This window comes from Pelodiscus sinensis, chromosome 7, assembly GCF_052426305.1.
Source record: "Pelodiscus sinensis isolate ZL-2025 chromosome 7, ASM5242630v1, whole genome shotgun sequence".
NCBI lineage: Eukaryota > Metazoa > Chordata > Testudines > Trionychidae > Pelodiscus > Pelodiscus sinensis.
In genome coordinates, this window is record NC_143058.1 from 2,227,804 (window position 1) to 2,249,248 (window position 21,445).

Here is a 21,445-nt window from a genome sequence, read left to right on the forward strand (position 1 = left end):
CCCCTGCTTGGGCTGCCCCGCAGAGGCCGGATCCTGAGTGCCCCGGCCTCCCTGGAGAGTCGGCCCAGGGTGCTCAGGGAGCACAGAGCCAATGGGCGAGGGAGGTTACGGTGCTTGAAGCAGCACCCCTGGTTCTAGGGGGTCTCTCCTGCCTTCCCACAGCAGCATAAGCACCCTGGGAATCCAGGGGGACTCAGCATGGAGGGGGTTACCCCCCCATCCCACCCCTCCCGACTCCCTGCCCCGCCCGGCGCTGAAGCCCTGCAGGGCGCTGTCTGCAAGCCGCTTTTATTCACAATAATAAAATAACTTACCGTGCCCAGCCGGGGCCCCGGGCACACGCGGCGCTGCCACGAGGCACGGGGGCCCCTCCTCTGAGAAACGCCAGGTCAATGTCCCTCCAGAGCTCACTCCCGCGGGGCTCCCCAAATCCCTCCAGGGCAGCAGGGCGCACCCGGCGCTGGCTCCCGCAGGGGAGCTGCCCTGGACGGAGCCGGGTGGGCGGGCTGGCGACCGACGGGGTCTCTGGCCCCCTGCAGGTCTCTGCGCGTGTCCCCACGGGGGAGTTTTGGCCGGAGCCGTGTGTGGCCAGATCCTGTCCACGCTTGGTGGCCCGTGGGCGGGGGCTGACGCTGCCACGGAAGAGGGACTGTGCAGAGCTGGGAAACGACCCACCCCCGTCCCAGCCCGCCCTGCCACGGAGCGGCCCTGCTGTGTCCTCGGGGGTGGGGGGCAGCGGTGGCCTTTGCCCACGGCCGGGATCCGGGGCGCCTGGTGGGGACAGGCCCCAGGCGCTGCCAGAGTGGAAGGGGCGAGGTGAGGCCAGCCGTGCGGGGCCGGGGCTGTCTGTCCCGTGGCGCCCTCGCCTGGCCCCGCTCACTTGCAGACGCTCACCCACTCGCTGAGCCGGCACTGCTCGCAGGCCACGAAGCAGCACCAGTGGAAGCGGCAGTGGCAGCGCTCGCTGCGGGTTTGGCGCAGCACGTTGTGGCCCCGCCCGCAGCACAGGCTCTCGCAGCCACCCGTGCCCGGGCTGCTCTTGCTGCACCGCCGGCCCCGCGTGCCCCAGGAGTCCAGCGCCGGCTCCCGCTCGCAGAAGTCGGGCGATTTCTCGAAGTAGACGAGGCTGCCGAGGCCGGCTCGGCGCCGGGGCCGCCCGGGGCCTGGCTCCAGCTGGCCCGTGTTGCGGTTGTGGGGCCGGATGAGCGTGGCCCCCCAGAAGCGCTCCTTGAGCACGGCGCCCACCAGGCGGAACTCGGGCGTCACCTGCCAGCACGTCTTCAGCTGGCAGCTGCCGGACGTGCCGTGGCACTTGCACTTCTGCCGCATGTTCTCCAGCACCACCTGCGGGGACAGGGCTGCGTTAAGCCCAGCCTGAGCGCCCCCCCGCTGCAGCTGCACAGGGAGCAGCCCAGCCCCCATGCGCTACTGCCAGGAGCACCCGGCACGGCCACGTGCTGCGGCTCCTGCTGGGTTACCGGCCGAGGGCGAAGACAAACGAGCTAGCAGGCCCGTTGACCTGGGTTTTGGGGAAGAGGGTTGCTGGCACTGGATCGCTTGGAGCTGGGCCCTCTGTGACCCCGGGTCAGTGGCACCCGCGGACTCCACACGTAACCACCACCGGGCAGGTTTGAACCTGGGACCTCTGGAGCTTAGTACAGGAGCCTCTACCCTCTGAGCTAAAAGCCAGCTGGCTCCCAGCCCGTGCTGTAGAGGTCTCTAGTTCTTAGCTGTTGCTGTGGTCTAGCTGCCACTGCATGCGGCAGTGACCCACACTAGGTGTGTAAGTTACACACCCGCCCAGCTTGGATCCAGCCCAGGGGTTCCCCCACTGCCGCGGGCGGCTGCTCCTGTGACGCAAGCCGGCTTTGATCCGCCCCCAGCTCTGATCCGCCTGCAGCCCCTTGGCGGGGCCAGGCCGCCCAGCTGTGAAACGGGGCCATTCCCTCCCGGGGGGGTTGTGCAGGGGGAAGCCAGGGCGACGTGGGAGGGCCCGGAGCAGCTGCAGAACAAAGGCCCCATCACGGAGAGAGGATGGCGCCCCCAGGTCTCTTGGCAGCTGCGGGCCCGTGGGACACACCCGGCTCTCCCCCGCACTCTCGGCAGCCCAGGGTGGACACAGGGCCGAGGGGCGTGGCAGGGCAGCTCAGAGCAGGGGGCTCCAGCCTTTTTAAGCACAAGATCACTTTTTGAATGCAAGTGCAATCCAGGCTCTACCTCACACCCAACTCCCCTGGCCCCGCCTCCTTCCCGCCCCTTCTCCGAGGCCCCGCCCCGTTCACACCGTTCCCCCTCCCTCCAAGCTGGGGCAGAGGGTTGGGGCACAGGCGCTGGTCTTGGGGATTTGGAGTGAGAGAGCGGCTCTGAGCTGAGCTTGGGGCAGGGAGTTGGGGTGCAGGAGGGTGTTCAGGGTACAGGCTCTGTGCCGTAGTGGGGGGGTCTGCTCTGTGACCTGGGGTCCCCCTGCGCTGGGCTGTGCGATTCCCACTGACTCACCCCCATGGGGATTGGCCCAGACACCCAGTCCCAGCCTGAGCAGGTAACAAGGCTCTTCCCAGGGGAGAGACAAAGGGAGGGAGGTGGAGACGGACACCTGGCTGGGGGGCAGGGCCTGGGAGCGGGGCAGTTTTTGGCTGAAAAACCAAGAAGAGAAGAGACTAAGCTGAGTACTGGGGGCTCAGGGGCCGGGGGACCCCTCTCCCAAGGGGTCTGAGGCTGCCTGGCCCTGATTCCTGTAGCCACCTCACGTCTGTGCTGGGCTGTGTCCCGGAGAAGCGATAACCCCCCGTTCGACTGGCTGGCGGACTCTCATCTTGCTGAGGACGGGGTGCAGGATCGGGGGATCCCCGACGCACCGCCACAGGCTCCGTAAGGGAGATCGGATCCAGGGGGCTCAGGGCTAGGGCAGGGTTTGGGGTGCAGGAGGGGGGTTCATGACTGGGTCAGGGGTTCGGAGCTGGCTCCAGCTGGGCCCTGCTTATCTCAGATGGCTCCTGGGGGAGGGGTGCAGTGGGGCTAAGGCTCCCCCCTGCCCTGGCCCTGCACCACTCCCAGAAGCAGCCGGCACTCCCTCCCAAGTCCTGTTGTGCCCCCCCCCCCCCGTTCTGTGGAGCTAGGATACAGGGTAGAAGAAGGGATGCCGTGACATTAGTGCCCCTCCTTGCCCAGCAAGCAGGGGCTTCCTGGGGGACGCCGCTCCAAGGCAAAGGGCCGGAGGTCTCATAGACCTTGAGAGGTCGTCAAGTCGAGTCCAGCCCCCTGCCCCCACGGCAGGACCCAGCACCATCCCTGACAGAGGATTTGCCCCAGACCCCTGAATGGCTCCTCAAGGCCTGAGCTCACACCCCTGGGTTTAGCAGGCCAATGCTCAAACCACTGAGCGATCCCTCCCCCCGGTAACTTGGCTTCTCCTGCTCCAAAAGCAGAGGTGGCCTCTCTTGCGCGAGCAAAAGGAAAATCTCCCCGAGCTGTTTGCTGTATAGGTCATAGGACACACTTCTGAGCATTTTGGATTCCAGTCAGCAGAGGGCAGCAGCCTCTCTGGCCCACAAACAGGGCAAGAGAGACCCAGCCAGCCACTACAATACAACACCCCCCCCACACACACACACATACAGAGGTTGTACTTCCACCATGTTTACAACAGAGCCATGAGGGTTTTAGGCAAAGCAGCACCCCCGATTACAGATCACGAAGCGCCGGGAGGCACTCACCCCTCTGCGGCGCTTGGGCTTTCCTGCGTGCGGGCAGGGCCCCTGCCCTGAGCCGGTACCGCCTGGGTGGGTGCAGGGGGGGCCCCCTTTGGGCAGCGGAAGGCCCTTTGAGGAGCAGCAGCAGGGAGGAGGCGCCAGGGAGTCCTCGGTTCACCCAAGCGCCTGAGGCTTCTCCAAACCCAATTCTCCGAGCATCCTGGGTCAAATTCACCCCCGTTGTGCCCCGTGGAGCCACGCCCAGGTCCCCCCCAGCTCCCCCACTGCATGCCCAGGAACGTGTGGGCACAACACCCCCTCTCCCATTAGCAGCCACGTGCTTGCGGCTGCCCCCCGTGGCCCTGGCGCCGCGGAACGAGAACCCTGCCACGCACCCTCTCCAGGGCCCCGCGACCCGCCGGCTTGGCACTGGGCTCAGCTCCCTGCGCGGGGTCGCTGCTTGCCAGGGGCCTGACACCAGCCACCCGAGACGCCCCCCGGCCCTGCAGTTGGGCGGCGCAGGAAGGACAAAGCACAGGTCCTGGGAGACCGGACCCCCTTGGTCTTAGCATGGGGGGGGGCAGATGCCCCCAGGCCTCTGGGCAAGAGCTGCTCCATTGCAGTAGGGACAGGAGCCGGGCTCAGAGCCTCCGTCTCCTCCCATGTTTGCAGCCCATCGGCGAGGGCTACAAATCCTGGGGAAGGGCTGGTGCCTCCTGCTCCCCACGGTCCCCTGCTTCTCCGCTCCCTCCTGGGGCTGCGGGGCCAGCGCAGCGAGGGGCGTCGGAGGGGCCCTGCCTCTGTGGGGTGAGCTCCCAGCTGGGCGCCCTGGAGTCAGCTGCTGGAATTCCCCTGCCTGGGCACTACAGCGACTGGCTGCTCTACGCCTCCCTCCCCCAGCTCGGGCCCCTGCCTGGCCCTGGGGATTCCCCGCGTGGCTCCACACCCAGGGTGCGTCAGGGAACGCTGCTGCCCTGCCCCCCTGTTCTGTTCCTCGCCGTGTGCGCTGGGGCCGCTGAGCCCTGGCTCCCTCAGGCACGGCCCTGGGCGCGGAAGGTTCGGCTGCAGCCAGCGCCAGGCTCCTCCCGGCTAGCAGGGCCCTGGCCTGGGCGTGGGGTGTGACACTGCAGCCGGCACCCGGCTCTACGGAGCACTCTGCTGGTTTCCTGCGCAGGGGCCAATGGGACATGTGTCCCCCCCCCAAGCCCACAGCTCCCCCGCTGTGGCACAGAGCCTGTGTGCCAGGCAAGAGCTCACCACCCACATCGGCAAAGAAGGGCTGTTCTCCCTGGGCTATAGACGGGGAAACTGAGGCACGGAGCCACTAGCCTGCAGCGTGGCCAACCCGGCAAAGTCGAGCTTCCCGGGGCTGCCGTGGGTCTATGCTCGGAGCGGGGCTGGGCCCTGCTAGCACAGTGTGGCAACATGCAAGCTAAACTCGACACGGGCCCACCAGGCGGGGCGGGACTCACACCCAGGCCTCTGGGGTCCCATTAACACCAGCTCCTCCAGCATTCTGGGCCTGGACACGCCTCTGCCCTGTGGTGCCCGGCCCGCGTGGCCTCGCACGGGCCTGCGCAGGCTCCCTGAGCGTTTTACTGCTGGGATGCCTTGGTGGTGAGATGAACAGGCAGCTCCTGCTCCCCGTTCATCTCAGCCCCGATCCTGTGTGCTCCATAAAACACACGGCAGCTGGGCTCTGGGGTCCCGTCCTGAGCCCTCCCGCCGGCCCCAGGCTCCGCTGGCCTGTCCCTGCAGAGGTGGGAGGGACAGGGCTGTGCAACGGTGCAGAAACCACCCTCCCCATGGTGCCGAGGTCCGAGGTCAGGTGCCAAGGTCGCTGCATTCTGAGGCCAAGCAGAAATTCCATGCGGGGTCCCGGGCCCAGGCCTCCCGGTTTCTCAGCTGGGAGTGTCCCAGGCCAGCTGGGCCTGCAGCCTGCCGGGGCGTGTAGGTGGAGGCAGTGCCAATCAAAACGCGTCACATCGCTGAGACCCCGGCGCCACGCCCCGGCCGCATGGAGCCAGGCGGAGGTTTATAGGCACCCATTTGGGGTGGCTTCCACACGGCGCCCGCCCCCAAGCCATGCCAGGAGTACCGCCCCCGCCTGCATGCCCAACAGCCAGCAAGATGGGCACCCCTGTGGCGTGGCAGGGGGGTGTCTGCTCTGTGTCCCAGGGTCCCTCTGCTCCGTGATGGGAGATTCTCACTGACTCTCCCAATGTGGATTCACCCAAACACCCAGGCTCAGCCCCCCAGGGAGAGACAAAGGGGGGAGGGCGAAGACCAGCACCTGGCTGGGGGGCAGGGCTGGAGGAGAGTTTGAGTTTCTGGCTGGAATCATGGAGGAAGCAGCCTAAACAAGGGGCTGGGATTTAGGGGCCCAGTCTCCCCCATCTCAAGGGGGCTGAGGCATCCTAGGCCCTGGAACCAGATTCCATCTGTGCTGGGCTGTATCCTGGAGAAGCAATAAACTCCCCTGTTCTACTGGCTGGGTGGGTCTGTCCGTGCCATTACAGGGGTGCAGGAGGCAGGGTGCAGAACCCCGACACGCCGCCACAGCCTCACTCCCTCTCTTCCCCCTTTTCTCTCTCACGCTCGCCACGCCCTCTGCAGGGTGAACCTGGCGCCAGGGAGCCCCAGGCCTCGCCGCACCCCTCACTCAAATGCTGCCACCTCTGGGGTGGGACACGGCAGCCGATTAACTGGTCACAGCCAAGCGCCACAGCAGTTTGCAATGGAAGTCCCTTCATTCCTGCCTGCATCGCTTTTGTTTGTGTTTAGTTACAAAAGATAACTGAACACTGAAATAAAACCCCAGCGTGAAACCCGCTAACCGCGCCTGTAGTGTCACACCCACTTCCACACACACGCTGAGCCGGCGCATTAAATGTCAGGCAGTATAAACACCGTTTGTCCAAACTTTTGCTGACAAAAAAACTTCCATCCCCCCTACAAGGGGCTGGCCATGTGCCCGCCTGCCTGCAAAGCACTGCGCATAATAGTTGCCCCAGCAAAACTGCTGTCAAGGGGAGGGAGCTAAGCCCCCGTGAACCACAAAAGCCTTGTCCCGCAGCGTAGTTGCAAAGTTAAGCAGCCAAAAGCTGGGAAATAGCGGGACGCACCCAGGGCATATGCACCCCTTCCTGTCCCTGCTGCGTTTTCCTCCTCCGCTCTTCCTCTGCCAAGGCGTTTCCAAGCGGCAGTGCATACGGAGGCCGGGGTACTGGCTCTGTGCAGCGCTGCTGCTTTGAAGTACCCCCTTCTCCCCCCGCCTTTGCTGCCTCTTATCTGATATGCCTCTAGCCCTTCCCATCACTCTGGACCCTGTCCCTGTCCTCAACCCCTCTACCTCTCCCCCAGCTTAGAGTCACCCGCGAACTCGCTGAGGGTGCAATCCAGCCCCTCCTCCTGGTCATGCATAAAGATGTTGAACAAAAGCAGCCCTAGAACCGACCCTCGAGGAACTTTGCTGATACCGACCGCCAGCCAGACACGGAGCCGTTGGTCACTAACCTTGGAGCCTGGCAAGGGATGTTAAATGGCGTTTAATCAGCTCATCGAGTAGTCCTGCAATTTCCATCGACTACTCGATAAGGAGGGAAACTGCAGAGCTGCGGCAAGGCCACTGCGGGTCTGTGCGGACGTGTGGCCGGGCGCGGCGAGGAGAAAGCCCCTCCTTACGGCGCGGCTCTCCTAGTAAAGATGTGCCACCCGCGGGCGAGCGGAAGGGACTTTGGGCGCAATGTTTGCGAGCTGGGGGAGTCCCAGGCGGCGCGCCGAACCAAACCCCGTTGCTCGTCTCTGCTAGACAACCCAGAATGCCCCGGCAGCCAGCTTGGAAAAGGGCCGGCGGATGTGGCAACGAAACGGGGCAAGAAACGAGCGTTTTTGTCGTTTTCGCTGCATTCCGACTTTCCCCACAAATTCTGCTTCGTTCGGAAGCTTTTGGGCGGCGGGAACAGAGCACAGGGGTTGAAAAGCAAAGGGCGAGAGAGGGAGAGGGGGATTCCCCCACCAAAACGAAACACGGGCATTGGCACCAAATGACGCCGTGGAAATAGGAGTTTTCTGCGGCAACGCCGGCTCGTCCGACGGGGAAAGGCCGTTCTGGGCAACGTTTTCTTTCAGCAACAAAACTTCAAGCAGCTTTGGGTGCAAGACGCTTCCCTCCCCTCTACCACCTCCCGGTACCTCCCCTAGCGGAGACTCTTGCCCCTGCCTCTGCTGCCCCTGTGCCCCCCGGCGCCCCCCAGGGGAGCTGGGGTTGAGCGCCCACGGCTGCACCCGAACAGCCCCACTCACCTGCCGGCCCACGCGGTTGTTGTGAAGCCTCGTGCGGGAGTGGATGTCCTTGTAAGTTTCCCGGGAGTCTAGGAAATCCTTGGCAAACTTCTCCCCGTAGTCCACGTCGGGGCTGCAGCCCCCCCACTCCCAGGAGTCCTGCTGCCCCGGGGCCTCAGGCAGCACGTGCTCCACGTGGACCCCGTGCACCATGCCCTTGCCCCGGTTCATGGCCTCCAGCTGCAGCCGCTGCAGATTAGCGCGGAAGGCGGCCTCGTCCCCCCGGCGCGTCGGGTCGCAGCCGCAGGCCTGCAGCTTGCCGAGGGCGCAGGCGTTGGCGACGGCGTGCACCACCCCGGCGGCCGCGATGGCGGAGGCGAAGGCGCTCTCCCGGAAGCCTGCGAGGAAGCACAGGGCAGGGGTCGGTCGCAGGCTGGGGCGTGGGGCTCTGCCCAGCCCGGAGGCCTGGCTCGGGATCCCTGCAGCCCTGGGGCTCGGCTGCCGTCTCCGGCGCGCAGGCCGGTTAGCCTGGGCCAGTGAGGCTGGGAGGTTCTGCGAGGTGGGGACACCGGCCCTGAGCCCCTCCCCCGGCCCTGGGAGGTGCTGGTGGGGGGCGACCTGCAGAGAACCTGGCCCCTCACAGGAGCCCCTCCAAGGAAGCACATCAGGCCCCACGAGTGAGCTCCGGGCTGCCCGGGTGTCACCAAGGACAGCACAGGCCCACGGGCACCCCACAGGGGCCAGGCTGAAGGGGGCTCTGTGTCTTTCTGTGCTGAGCCTCCCCCCGACCCCTTTTCCAAGGACCCCACCAGGGCCCTGGCCAGCACCGAGCAGCCTGGGGCTCCTCTTTCCCACCCTTCTTCCCGGCCCCTCCACCCCAGGCCCCAGCGTCTCCTTCCTTCTGCCCCATTCCGACCCCCGGGCTCCTGCCTGCTGGCTGCCCCGCCCACCATGGTCAGTGGGTAACCCCCAGCCCCGCCTCTTTTACCTGAGACCCCGCCCCCTACAGGAACCAAGCCCTCCCCCCCCCCCCCACGGCAGGGCAGATCTCCAGCCCCCAATGTGCCTCCCCGGGGAAGGGGAGCCTCTCGGTGTCCCTAGCCGCAGCGTGGCTGGTGTGGGGGAGGGGGGGGGCATACTTGGCTGTTTGGGAAGGCGTTACCTTCCCCTGCCTCTTCTACCTCTGCCCATGCTGGCCACCCCTCCTCCTCCCCCTCCCCCTGCCATGCAGCTCTTCCTTCCTTAGAGTCCACAGCCGGTGGTATCACCACTGCCATGGCGCAGCGCGGGGAAACTGAGGCAAGGCAAGGGACTCATCCCGGCCCTGCCAGTAAGGCTGTGACCGAGAAGGGGGCAACACCATGCTCCTGTGCCGCCTGCGTGCCACCACAAGCCCGCTCGGAGCTCTCTGAGTCCACAGGCCACCTGCATCCGCCCTGCCGCTTCCTGCTCTCAGCCCTGTGTCTGCCCACGTGGCCCGTGCCCAGCGCCGCCAGAGCCCTGCCATTCTGGGACTCGGCCAAGCGCCAGGAGCCATGCTTGCTGCTGCACCCTTTCCGCTATGTGCCTCGGGGGCCGAGACCGGGATGGCCTGGGCACTGCCCTACAGCATGCCGTGGGTCTGGGCAGCACCACAGGCCGGAGCTGGGTCCTGCCCGGATGTCTGCCTGGGTCGTTCTCCTGTTCCATGAGGGCCTTTCCTGCTGCCCCCACTGGCTCGCCAGCCGCAGGGCGATGCTGGGACAGCCCGCTCATCTGAGAGGCAAGAGAAAGGCCCTGGGTTCAAAGAGCTATTCCTCCTCCTGCTAGCACCCGGGGCCCGGCTGCAGCATGTTTGTGACGCTCGCCACAGTTTACTGGCTGGGCTGCAAAGACAGGGCCCTGTGGGGCTACGCACTAAGAACAGCCACCAAGGTCCATCTAGCCCAGGATCCTGTTTGCCAACAGGTGCCCCAGAGGGAGGGAACACAACAGGGAATCCTCACGTGCTCCCTCCCGTCAGCCACCTCCAGAGAAACAGAGGCCAGAGACACCATCCCTACTTGTCCTGGCTAATAGCCATCGATGGACCTAACCTCCAGGAATCTATCTAGCTCTTTTTGGAACCCTGTTAAAGTCCTAACCGTCACACCATCCCCTGGCGAGGAGTTCCACAGGTTGACTGTGCCCTGAGTGAAGAAAAACTTCCTTGGTCTGTTTTAAACCTGCTGCCTATTCATTTCATTTGGTGTCCCCTAGTTCTTATTCTGGGAATAAGTAAATAACTTTTCCCTATTCACGTTTTCCACACCAGTCATGATTTTATAGACCTCTGTCCTACTCCCACCCCCACCCCCAGTCTCCTCTTTTCTAAGCTGAAAAGTCCCAGTCTTTTTAATCTCTCTTCATATGGGACCCGTTCCAAACCCCTCACCATTTTTGTTGCCCTTTTCTGAACCTTTTCCAAGGCCAAGAGATCTGATTTGAGATGAGGTGACCACATCTGTACGCAGGATTCCAGATGTGGGCGTCCCATGGATTTATACAGAGGCACTAAGATATTCTCTGTCTTATTCTCTGTCCCTCTTTTAATGATTCCGAACATTTGCTGTTTTGCCTGCCGCTGCACACGGAGTGGATGTTTGCAGAGGACTCTCCACAATGACACCAAGGTCTCTCTCTTGAGTAGTTGTAGACTAATTAGTCCCCATCACATTGTAGGAAGAGCTGGGATTATTCTTTCCAATGAGCATTGCTTTGCATTTATCAACATTACATTTCATTTGCCATTTTGTTACCCAATCACTGAGTTTGGTGAGATCCTTTTGAAGCTCTTCACATTCTGCTTTGGTCTGAACTATTTTGAGCAGTTTGGTACCATCTGCAAATGTTGCCAATTCCCTGTTTACCCCTTTCTGCAGATCATTTATAAATAAGTTGACTAGGATGGGTCCCAGGACAGACAATGGGGACCCCATTACTTACCTCTCTCCACTCGGAAAACTGACCATTTATTCGTACCCTTTGTGTCCTGCCTTTGAACCAGTTATCAGTCCTCAAAAGGACCTTCCCTCTTATCCCATCACCACTTACTTTACTTAAGAGCCTTTGGTGAGGGACCTTTGTGGTGGCGTATCAGGGTTCCCCCACTTCCTGCACCCCGTAGTGGCACAAACAGACCCCACCGGCCAGTAGAACAGAGGGAGTTTATTGCTTCTCCAGGATACAGCCCAGCACAGATGGAATCTGGTTCCAGGGCCTAGGATGCCTCAGGCCCCCTTGAGCTGGGGGAGACTGGGCCCCTAAATCCCAGCCCCTTGCTTAGGCTGCCTCCTCCATGATACCAGCCAGAAACTCCCAAAAATCCCTTCCAGCCCTGCCCCCAGCCAGGTGCTGGTCTCCGCCCTCCTCCCTCTGTCTCTCCCTGGGGGGCTGAGCCTGGGTGTCTGGGTTAATCCACATTTGGGAGAGTCAGTGAGAATCTCCCATCGCAGCGCAGGGGGACCCTGGGTCACAGAGCAGACACCCCCCCCCCCCACTACGCCACAGCCTTGTCAAAGGCTTTCTGGAAATCTAAGTGCACTATATCTACAGGATCCCCCTTGTCCACCTGCTTGTTGAGCTCCTCGTAGAACTCTAGCGGATTAGTAAGGCAGGATTTCCCTTTACAGACACCATATTGGTTTTCCCCCAACAAATGATGTTCATCCATGTGTCTGACAATTTTATTCTTTACTATAGTTTCAACTAATTTGCCTGGCACTGACATTAGACTTACCGGCCAGTAATTGCCAGGATCACCTCTAGAGCCCTTTTTAAGTATAGGCATCACATTAGCTGTCTTCCAGTCATTAGGTACAGAAGCTGATTGAAAGGACAGGTTACAAACCACAGTGAATAGTTCCGCAATTTCCCACTGGAGTTCTTTCAGATCTCTCGGGTGGCTGCCATCCGGTCCTAGTGACTTGTCACTGTTCAGTTTATCAAATTGTTCCAAAACCTCCTCTACTGACACCTCAGTGTGAGACAATTCCTCAGCCTTGTCACCTAAAAAGAATGGCTCAGGTTTGGGAATCTCCCCAATTCATTCAGCTTCTCTGCTAGGACTTTATCATCTTTGAGTGCTCTCTTTAGCATCTTCATCATTCAAGGGCCCCTTCCTGCTTCTGATGTACAAACCCAGGCTAAAACGACAGCTGAGTCCCAGACAAGAGCCCACAAGTGGTGGGAGAACAAGGAAACAGCCCAGCAGCAGTGGCTGCAGGATGCGGCTTGCTTTGCAGATGTTTGCTTTCTGCGTCACCACTGCCCATGGCACAGAGGGGAAACTGAGGCATCCAGGCCGGATCAAGTGACTTGCCCAAGAAATCTGTGGCAGAACGGGGACCTAAGCCAGGGTTTCCCAAATCCCCGGCTGCTGCTCTAACCACTGGGCTACCTTTCCCCTCCCTCTGTCTGCTTTGGAAAGCATTCGGCCTGGAAGCATCGTTCTGCCTTGGGTGGGTGAATCTTTTTTTTTTTCTTCCAAATTTCCCGCTCACCGTGTTGGGTTATTTCTGATGAAAAGCTTCCGGCGTCAGAGCGCGGAAGATTACCAGGCTGGAAGGCCCGTGGCAGCAGGGAACTGTTGACATTGTTCAATGACTCATTCCGACTAACCTAATTAACGTGTTTCATTCCGGAGGGGGAGGGGCTCCCTCCTGGTTCAGGCACACCCCTCAGGTCCTGGCTCCCGGAGCTGCAGCTCCCCCCCACCCAAGCAGGTGGGGTGAAGAATGCGGCTTTCCCACTGGGGCATCTCTCTGGGGCGGGCGCTCTGCTCCATCCTTTCGAAGGCAGTTTCTTGGGGCAGGGATCAGAGTTTGCCTCCACTCCCCGGCCCGAACTGGGTTATCGCTCCGACCTGCACCCCACACCTGGGGATGGGCAGCATGTGATCCAGGGCTCCCTGCAAGCTGGGCGCTTGGGCAGCCACCCTGGAGAGAGTCAGATGCTGCCCAGAGCACCCACAGCCACTCTCAGCTGGCAGCATGTGCTTCTACTGGTGGTGCACATCTGCACAAGCCTTGGTGCACAGAACAAAATTTATACCACACACAGATGGAAAAATAATTAGCGGCAACACTGGTGTGAATCCCCCTTTGGGGAGGTTAGTGTCCCAGTCTCGCTCCTTCTGCCCCCCCTCCACTCGCCAGAGCCCAGAGGGCCCCTCCCTAGCTGGAGGAGCCCTTGCTGAACCACCCAGGGCTGCCAGTCAGCCCAAGCTGCACCAAGCTGTCCACCAGCCTGGACCAGCCCCCCACCCCAGCTCCAGGCTCAGGCTGCAGGGGAGAGCGGGAGCGAGGACGGAGCCTTGGGCGGAGCGTGGGCCTGGGGAGGCTGCTCCTCGGCTCCCCTGGCCCATGATGCCCACCCCCATGTCTGCGCTGCGCTGCACGGGTGCTAAGAACCAGCCGGGCCCCAGCAAAGGGTGGGTCTGGAAAACTGGAGCCTGGAGCAGGGAGGTGCCTTCCCCAAGGATTCCCCGAAGGGAGGCAAGAGATGGGAGCAGAGGGGGTCAAAAAGCTCGCCCCAGGGTGAGGGCATCCAAGGCCTGGCCTTCGCCAGCTCCGCGCCCCCACAAGGCTGAAAGCTGAGGGAGGGGCACCTGCCCAGAACTGCCCCAGAGCCCCACCCACCACAGCCCCCTGCTCTGCCTGGGAGCGGGGGCAGGAGTTTTCCTCCTGGAGGCTCCTCCATTGGAGAGTCTGAGCCAAGCGGCCGGGAAGCTGCATTTTCCCATCCGTGTGTGGTGCCCCAGCCGGGCCTTTCCCCGCGTGGCTGCCGTATTTCGCATCCCTGCTGAAAAGCCTGACGCTTTTCCTTCTCATGGCTTTTCAGGCCTTGGGTTTTTCACCGCATCCGCCAAGCAGTATTGATCAGAATGGAAGGCTTGGGATTTAATGTGGATAAGTGTAAAGTAATGCACATCGGGAAAAATAACCCCAACTATACGGACAGTATGATGGGGGCTAATTTGGCTACGACAAATCAGGAAAGATCTTGGAGTTATCGTGGACAGTTCTCTGAAAACTTCCACGCAGTGTGCAGCGGCGGTCAAAAAGGCAAATAGGATGCTAGGAATTATTAAGAAAGGGATAGAAAATAAGACCCAGAACATCTTACTGCCCCTGGATAAAACTATGGTACGCCCACATCTGGAATACTGTGTACAGATGTGGTCTCCTCACCTCAAAAAAGATATTTTGGCCTTGGAAAGGGTTCAGAAAAGGGCAACTAAAATGATTAGGGGTTTGGAACGGGTCCCATATGAGGAGAGGTTAAAACGACTGGGACTGAGGGGGGATATGATAGAGGTCTATAAAATCATGAGTGGTGTGGAGAGGGCCAATAAAGAAAAGTTATTTATTAGTTCCCTAAATAGAAGAACTAGAGGACACCAAATGAAATTAATGGGGAGCAGGTTTAAAACTAATAAAAGAAAGTTCTTCTTCACACAGCGTGTAGTCAACCTGTGGAACTCCTTGCCAGAGGAGGCTGTGAAGGCTAGGACTAGAACAGAGTTTAAAGAGAAGCTGGATAAATTCATGGAGGTTAGGTCCATAAAAGGCTATTAGCCAGGGGATAAAATGGTGTCCTTGGCCTCTGTTTGTCAGAGGCTGGAGAGGGATGGCAGGAGACAAATCGCTTGATCGTTGTCTTCGGTCCACCCTCTCTGGGGCACCTGGTGCTGGCCACTGTCGGCAGACAGGATACTGGGCTAGATGGACCTTTGGTCTGACCCAGTACGGCCATTCTTATGTTCTTGGGGGGGAGGTGCCTGTGATGTAGCGGGGGGGGGGGAGGGAGGTGCTATACACTCTGGCTGGGCACCCACTGGTCGCTATGCTTGGGCTGTGGGTGACCCCTACTGGCCTGCAGCTGTAAGCATGGCCCGGGGGGGGGGGGGGGGGGAGGGGTCGCCCTGAGGCCCCTCATGTCAGGTAGACCATGGCCCAGCCAGTTCTCACCTGAGCAGGGAAGGGGTCTGAACGAAGGGAGGGGGTGGCTTGGGGAAGGGGCAGTCTCGGCTGGGAAACATGAAGGGAACAGACTAAGCAGAGTGCTGGGGGTTGAGGGGCCAGTGGACCCCCTACCCCAAGGGGTCTGAGGCACCCTGGCCCTGACTCCTGTATCCACATCCCATCTATGCTGGGCTGTATCCCGGAGACGCAATAACCCCCCTGTTCTACTGGCTGGCGGAGTCTCATCTTGCTGCAGACGGGGTGCAGGGTTGGGGGGGACCCGACGCACCGTCACAGTGTCAAATATCCGGGGGGGGGGTCAAAAAGTGTTTTTCACTGGAAACCGTTGGAGCAGCTCCAGTGTGGGACTGGGACCGGGGGAGCGAGCGTGTTTCCACCTGCAGGAGCCTGGCTCTCTGGCTGCGCGCACGGCAGGCCTGTCCGAGGGGGAGCCGTGTGAGCCTGGAACTGTAAAACCGGGGAGCCGTCCTGACTAACAAAACCACAAATAGCGTCGTGGGCCCAGCCCGCTCCGCAGAGGCGCTGGGGCAGAGAGTCCCTTGTGGGGCGCAGACCGGAGAAGCCGCAATGCAGCCCGCCTGATTTCCAGCCCTGGCCGTGTGGCTGCAGGTGAAACGTCTCTGCCTCCCCCACCCCGCTTAGATTGCGGGCGCAAGCGTGAAATGTCCCCCGGTGCATTTATGGTGCACTTAGCCAGCTTCCCAAAGCCTCAGGTCGCTTCAATGATTCATTGCCCTCTGCCGAGCAAGCAGCTGTGATCTTATTAGCGGGGGAAGGAGATGCACCACGAACGCCGCGCGGCCGGCTCGTGCATTCATTTTTAAAAGGCACTGGTGTCACATTAACGAGGTGCTGCGTGAAAGCAATCAGGACTCGTCCCCTCCCCTCCCTCCTTCACAGCTCTAGACTAACCCTGTGATGCTTCCACTGCGCAGCTGGCGCGGTGAGATCCCTTGGCCGAGGATGCTGGACAAAGCGCCGTCATCCGTACTGGAAAACTAACTCCAGCGCATCCAAGCTTCCTTCTACCCCTGATAATCCAGGCCAATCGAGGACACTTTCCCCAGCGCTCACGTACTTCTTAGCCCCAAAGCTTACTTTTCCGCCAAACCCTCCTCTTCTAACCCCCCCCCCCACCCCGGCTTCAGAGGAGGGGTCCCGGTGGTGTTTGTCACTGGGGATGAGGTCCGGTGTCTCTCCCTCCCCCCCGTTCGCACAAACAGGGGGCCCAGTTTTGCTCAAACTTTCCAGGAAGAGTCTCGCATGGACGAGGCACAAAGTCGAACACCCGTGGCTCAAAGGAGAAAGTTTGGAAAGTTCTGAGCACAGAATGGGAACTCCTGGGCAAGCCAGGCCGGCGGGTCGCTAAGCCCCGCTGTTGTGCTGAGACCACGGATCCGTGGGAAGCACGGTTGGCCGTGCCACGTTCCACCACAGCCCCGGGGGTCAGAGGCCGGGAGCAGCACGGCTGCAGGCCACGGCCACAAAACCTTCTTCCTGGTGGCGCACAAGAGCCTGACACACTGCGGCGTGTTTAGGGAAGGGTTGGGGTTACACCGCAGGAGGCCCCGCATCGGGTCACCAGAGCCCTCCTGGGATGACACGGCCGTTACAGCCGAAGCCTGTGCAGACACTAGTGGAAAGGCCATGGGAAAGCTGCCTTCTCCAGTGGGTCCCCTAGCCCTGTAGCCTGACTTCCGGCAGTGGCTGGTGCTGGGTGCTTGGGAGGGAAAGAACAGAACCAGGCACCCATAGAGCGATCCACCTACACACCTAGCGACTGACAGTTAGGGGTGCCCAGAGTATGGGTTGCACCCCCGGTTCTTGTGTTACGTGAAGGGGTAAATTACACCTGGTTCACTCTCTCCACGCTGGTCGTGATTTTACACACCTGTGAACATAAGAACATAACATAAGAACGGCCGTACTGGGTCAGACCAAAGGTCCATCTAGCCCAGTATCCTGTCTGCCGACAGTGGCCAGCACCAGGTGCCCCAGAGAGAGTAGACAAAAGACAATGATCAAGCGATTTGTCTCCTGCCATCCCTCTCCAGCCTCTGACAAACAGAGGCCAGGGACACCATTTTATCCCCTGGCTAATAGCCTTTTATGGACCTAACCTCCATGAATTTATCCAGCTTCTCTTTAAACTCTATTATAGTCCTAGCCTTCACAGCCTCCTCCGGCGAGGAGTTCCACAGGTTGACAACACGCTGTGTGAAGAACAACTTCCTTTTATTAGTTTTAAACCTGCTACCCATTAATTTCATTTGGTGTCCTCTAGTTCTTCTATTATGGGAACTAATAAATAACTTTTCTTTATCAGCCCTCTCCACACCACTCATGATTTCATAGACCTCTATCATATCCCCCCTCAGTCTCCTCTTTTCCAAACTGAAAAGTCCCAGTCACTTTAACCTCTCCTCATATGGGACCCGTTCCAAACCCCTAATCATTTTAGTTGCCCTTTTCTGAACCCTTTCCAAGGCCAAAATATCTTTTTTGAGGTGAGGAGACCACATCTGTACACAGTATTCCAGATGTGGGCGTACCATAGTTTTATCCAGGGGCAGTAAGATATTCTGGGTCTTATTTTCTATCCCTTTCCTAATAATTCCTAGCATCCTATTTGCCTTTTTGACCGCCGCTGCACACTGTGTGGAAGTTTTCAGAGAACTGTCCACGATAACTCCAAGATCTTTCCTGATTTGTCGTAGCCAAATTAGCCCCCATCATACTGTCCGTATAGTTGGGGTTATTTTTCCCGATGTGCATTACTTTACACTTATCCACATTAAATTTCATTTGCCATTTCGTTGCCCAGTCACTCAGTTTGGTGAGATCTTCTTGGAGTCCCTCACAGTCTGCTTCTGTCTTGAAACCCGTAGTTACCTCTTTCCTAGGCTGAACAGCCCCAGTCTTTCCAACCTCTCCTCCTATGGAAGAGGTTCCACGCCCTTGCTCGTCCCCGCTGCCCCTCTGTCTCTCTTCCAAGTCCGGGATCGTTGTTACACAAGGCAACCAGTCCGGCTGGGCCCTGAATTTCCATGGAGGCTTTATGGGATTTCTGTCCTCCCCCCCGGCTCTTCCCACAGGGTTCCCGGCGTTCTCTTTGCCACGGCGCAGGGCGTGGATGTTTGCGCTGGCTCCCATCTCTGTCTGGAGGGCTCCCAGCTAACTGGACCCTGCCACCGTGCACGGAGAGCTGAGATGATGGTTTGCAAGGGGCATGACTTGAACCTGAATGTGACGTCGGCGGGGTGGGGGGTTGTCCACTCTTGCTGTCCTGTGTTCACACTGTTGTGGTATTCACGGGTTGCTTTGCTGTGCTGTGTGTGACTCCTACTGGCCTGCGCTGCTCTGCAGTGCCTCTGTGCATGTGTGTGTGCCTCAGTTTCCCTGGGCACTGCAGCACTATCTGCACAAAGTGGGGGAGGCCGGGCATGACTCACTGGGGAAGTCTCTCACTTCCTGAGGCCCAGGTGACAGCAAGTAACACCTTGGGCCTGGACGCAGGACAAAGCAGGAGGCAGGACTGATGGGGGGCTGGGAGCAGGAGTTAGTTTTTCTGCTGGCTGGAGGGAGAAAGGAGCCTCGCTAGCTTGGGGGGCTGGCAGGGGAGCTAGAGCTCAGGCTCTGGGCCCCCCTTTCGCCAAGATGGGCCACGCTGACGGCTTCTGGTTCCTGTCACAAGACGTCTGAACTACGCTGTGTCCCTTCCGCTCTACCTGCCGGCTCAGAGCCCCTGGATGGGCGTGCAGGGCCCGGGGACCTCCCCATGCCCCGTGACACTGATCAACACTGAATTCCACTTGCCGTGTTGGTGCTCAGTCGCCCAGTGGTTTGAGATCCTTGGGGAACCCTTGGCACTCAGGTTTGGACTTAACTATCCCCTGTGCTCCTGTGTCCCCTGCAAACTGCCCCCTCCCTGTTTGCCCCCTCTACCAGATCACTTACGAAGCGGTTGGATAGCAGCGGCCCCCGTACAGATCCCTGAGACGTCTCACTGGTACCACCTCCCATGGGAAAGCTGGCCGGTTACGCCTACCTTTGCCGCCTGTCTTCTAACCAGTTACCCAGGCACAAGAGGGCCTTCCCTCTCGTCCCAGGGCAGCTTCCTTTGCTCCCCGGCCGGAGGTGAGGGACGTGGTCAAAGCCTTTCTGAGCATCCAAGCACATTGTACCCACTGGATCCCCCTGGGCCACATGCTTCTTGACACCGTCAAAGAATTCCAGCAGATTGGCGAGGCCTGATTCTTTTGGCAAAAGCTGTATTGGGTCTTCCCCAGTGTGGTGTTCATCGGCAGTTCTGTTCATTCCTATTGCTTCAGCTCGTTTGCCTGGTACTGACGTTAGGGCCCCTGGCCTGTAACTGCCGAGATCACCGTGGGAGCCTTCTTAAAAACTCTGCACCCCGTTAGCTACCCTGCTGACCTCTGGCAGAGGCAGGTTTCAGCCACAGGCTGCACACCCCGGTGAGTGGCTCTGCTCGTTCAGATCTGAGTTCCTGTTTAGTGTATCAGCTTTTCTCCAAGCCCCCTCCAATGGCCCCTCCGTCCGGAGAGCTCCTCAGATCTGCCCCCAACCAGAAACTCTCTCTCCTGTGCTCTGCAGGGAAGAGCAATGCAAAGAATTCCTTTAGCTTCTCCACAACAGCCTGCTCTTTCCTGAGCATCCGTTAGCGCCTCCATCCTCCAGCGGCCTGGCTCACTGTTCGGCCAGAATCCTGCTTCTGCTGAACGTCTGAAAAAGATCCCTCCCCTCGCTCGTTTGCATTAAACGGAGCCAATTATAGTTGCCTTCCCCTTGAATGTGGAAGCAGTCTGGAGAGACTACAACTCCCAGGATGCAATGTGGCCTGTTTCGAGGGTGTTGCATGATGGAGCCTAGACACCCAGCTGGTGTCTGGACACCCTGGTGGTGCAGGCCAAGTGGAGTTGCAGTCACCTCTCCCTTGGAAAGGGCTGTGGGGCTTTCTGGGCCCAGATCAGAACCAGCCAGAACCTGCGGCCGACCCAGCCAGTCCTCTGAGGCTGGCGATATTTTCTCTGTGGTTTCCCATCACCTTTCCTGCGACCAGGTCTCTGCGCTTTGGGACCAGGCTGGGAACGGCTGGTCAATGGATTCCCACCTCCCTCCCCAGGATTTCTGGGCTGGTCAGGAGGCACATGGGAAGTTCCCAGGAGTTGAGGTGCTCAACTAAGCTCCAGACCCTGCCCGGCCGATGGTTCTCCAGGAGCTGCCCTGCTTCGGGAGTTCTGCCCAGAGAGGCCGAGCGGGTGCCCAGGGCCTCCGAGGACTGGGGAGACAGCCAGTTGCAACATGTTTCCTGTTCTCTCTCCTCCTCCCTCCCCCTCCCCCTTTTCCTAATTAAACTGCGGGTGAACCGACCAGGCCGTGGCAAGGTGCCAGACCCGAAATTCCTCCGTGCAGATCGGAACTTGCCTCCTCGCACCTTCCGAACACGCTGCTCGGGGAACGCAGGTGCTCTGTGCCGGCCTGGGACTGGAGCGACCGCCCAGGGCTGCTTGCTGCTTCTCAGTGTGGTCCAGACCCAGCTCCACAAGCACACGTAGGCGCCTAACTCCCATGGGCTTCAGTCCTAGGAGGAGCCTAAATACCTTTGTGGAGCCAGGCCCTAGTGGCCAGAGCACTGCAGTGGGGCTCCAGAGACGCCCAACCACCACTTCTCCCCTCTGTCTGCCCTATTTGGATTTTGCTCTGGAACCTGGTGTCGTGGACTTGTGCAGCACCAGCACCCCGGGCCCCGATCCCAGTGGGGGCCTCACGTGCCAGCGCAGTGCCAGGTTTGCCCACGCTGTCTCCAGCACTGGCCGGGCATGCCCGAGCGCAGCCGCCTGCACCCGACACCCGCCCTGGCTCCGTGCTACAAGAGACTCACTCTGGGACCCGCCTCCTCCTCTCCCAAGCCAGCTGGCTGGAAAGAAATGGAGGGTGGATGCTATATCCCCGCCCCTGCTTGGACACCAGCAAGAAAAGGGAAACGAAACGATGAGGGGGTTGGAACGGCTGTCGTGGGAGGAGAGATTAATGAAACTGGGACGTTTCAGCTTGGAAAAGAGGAGACTAAGGGAGGATATGATCAGCCTATAAAATCATCACTGGTGTGGAGAAAGCGAATAAGGAAAAGTTATTTCCTTGTTCCCATAGCAGAGGGGTCACCAACTGAAATGAACAGGGAGCAGGTTTAAAACAAACAAAGGGACGTTTTTCTTCGAGCAGTGCACCGTCCACCTGTGGAACTCCTTGCCAGAGGATGTGGAGAAGGCCTGGACTTTAACAGGGTTCAAAAAAGCAGTAGATAAACCCATGGAGGCTAGGTCCATCAGTGGCTATTAGCCAGGATGGAGTGCCTAGCCACAGTTTGTCAGGGGCTGGGAATGGGAAATAAGTTGGGATCTCTTGGAATCATAAAATACTAGGACTGGAAGGGACCTCATGAGGTCA

The 21,445-nt window shown here is 59.9% G+C and overlaps 1 protein-coding gene across 1 annotated transcript in view; it reads right to left on the reverse strand.

The window, feature by feature from the left end:
- Nucleotides 1-272: 272 nt before the first annotated feature.
- The window catches only part of WNT10A (Wnt family member 10A), a 35,747-nt gene continuing 14,574 nt past the window's right edge, over nucleotides 273-21,445 (reverse strand). Inside the window, exons 3-4 of the mRNA XM_075932945.2 lie at nucleotides 7,995-8,371; nucleotides 273-1,344 (exon numbers count right to left, since the gene is read on the reverse strand). Of these exons, the coding sequence (XP_075789060.2) occupies nucleotides 877-1,344; nucleotides 7,995-8,371 (845 nt within the window). The 3' untranslated portion in view covers nucleotides 273-876. The remainder of the gene's footprint in view (nucleotides 1,345-7,994; nucleotides 8,372-21,445) is intronic.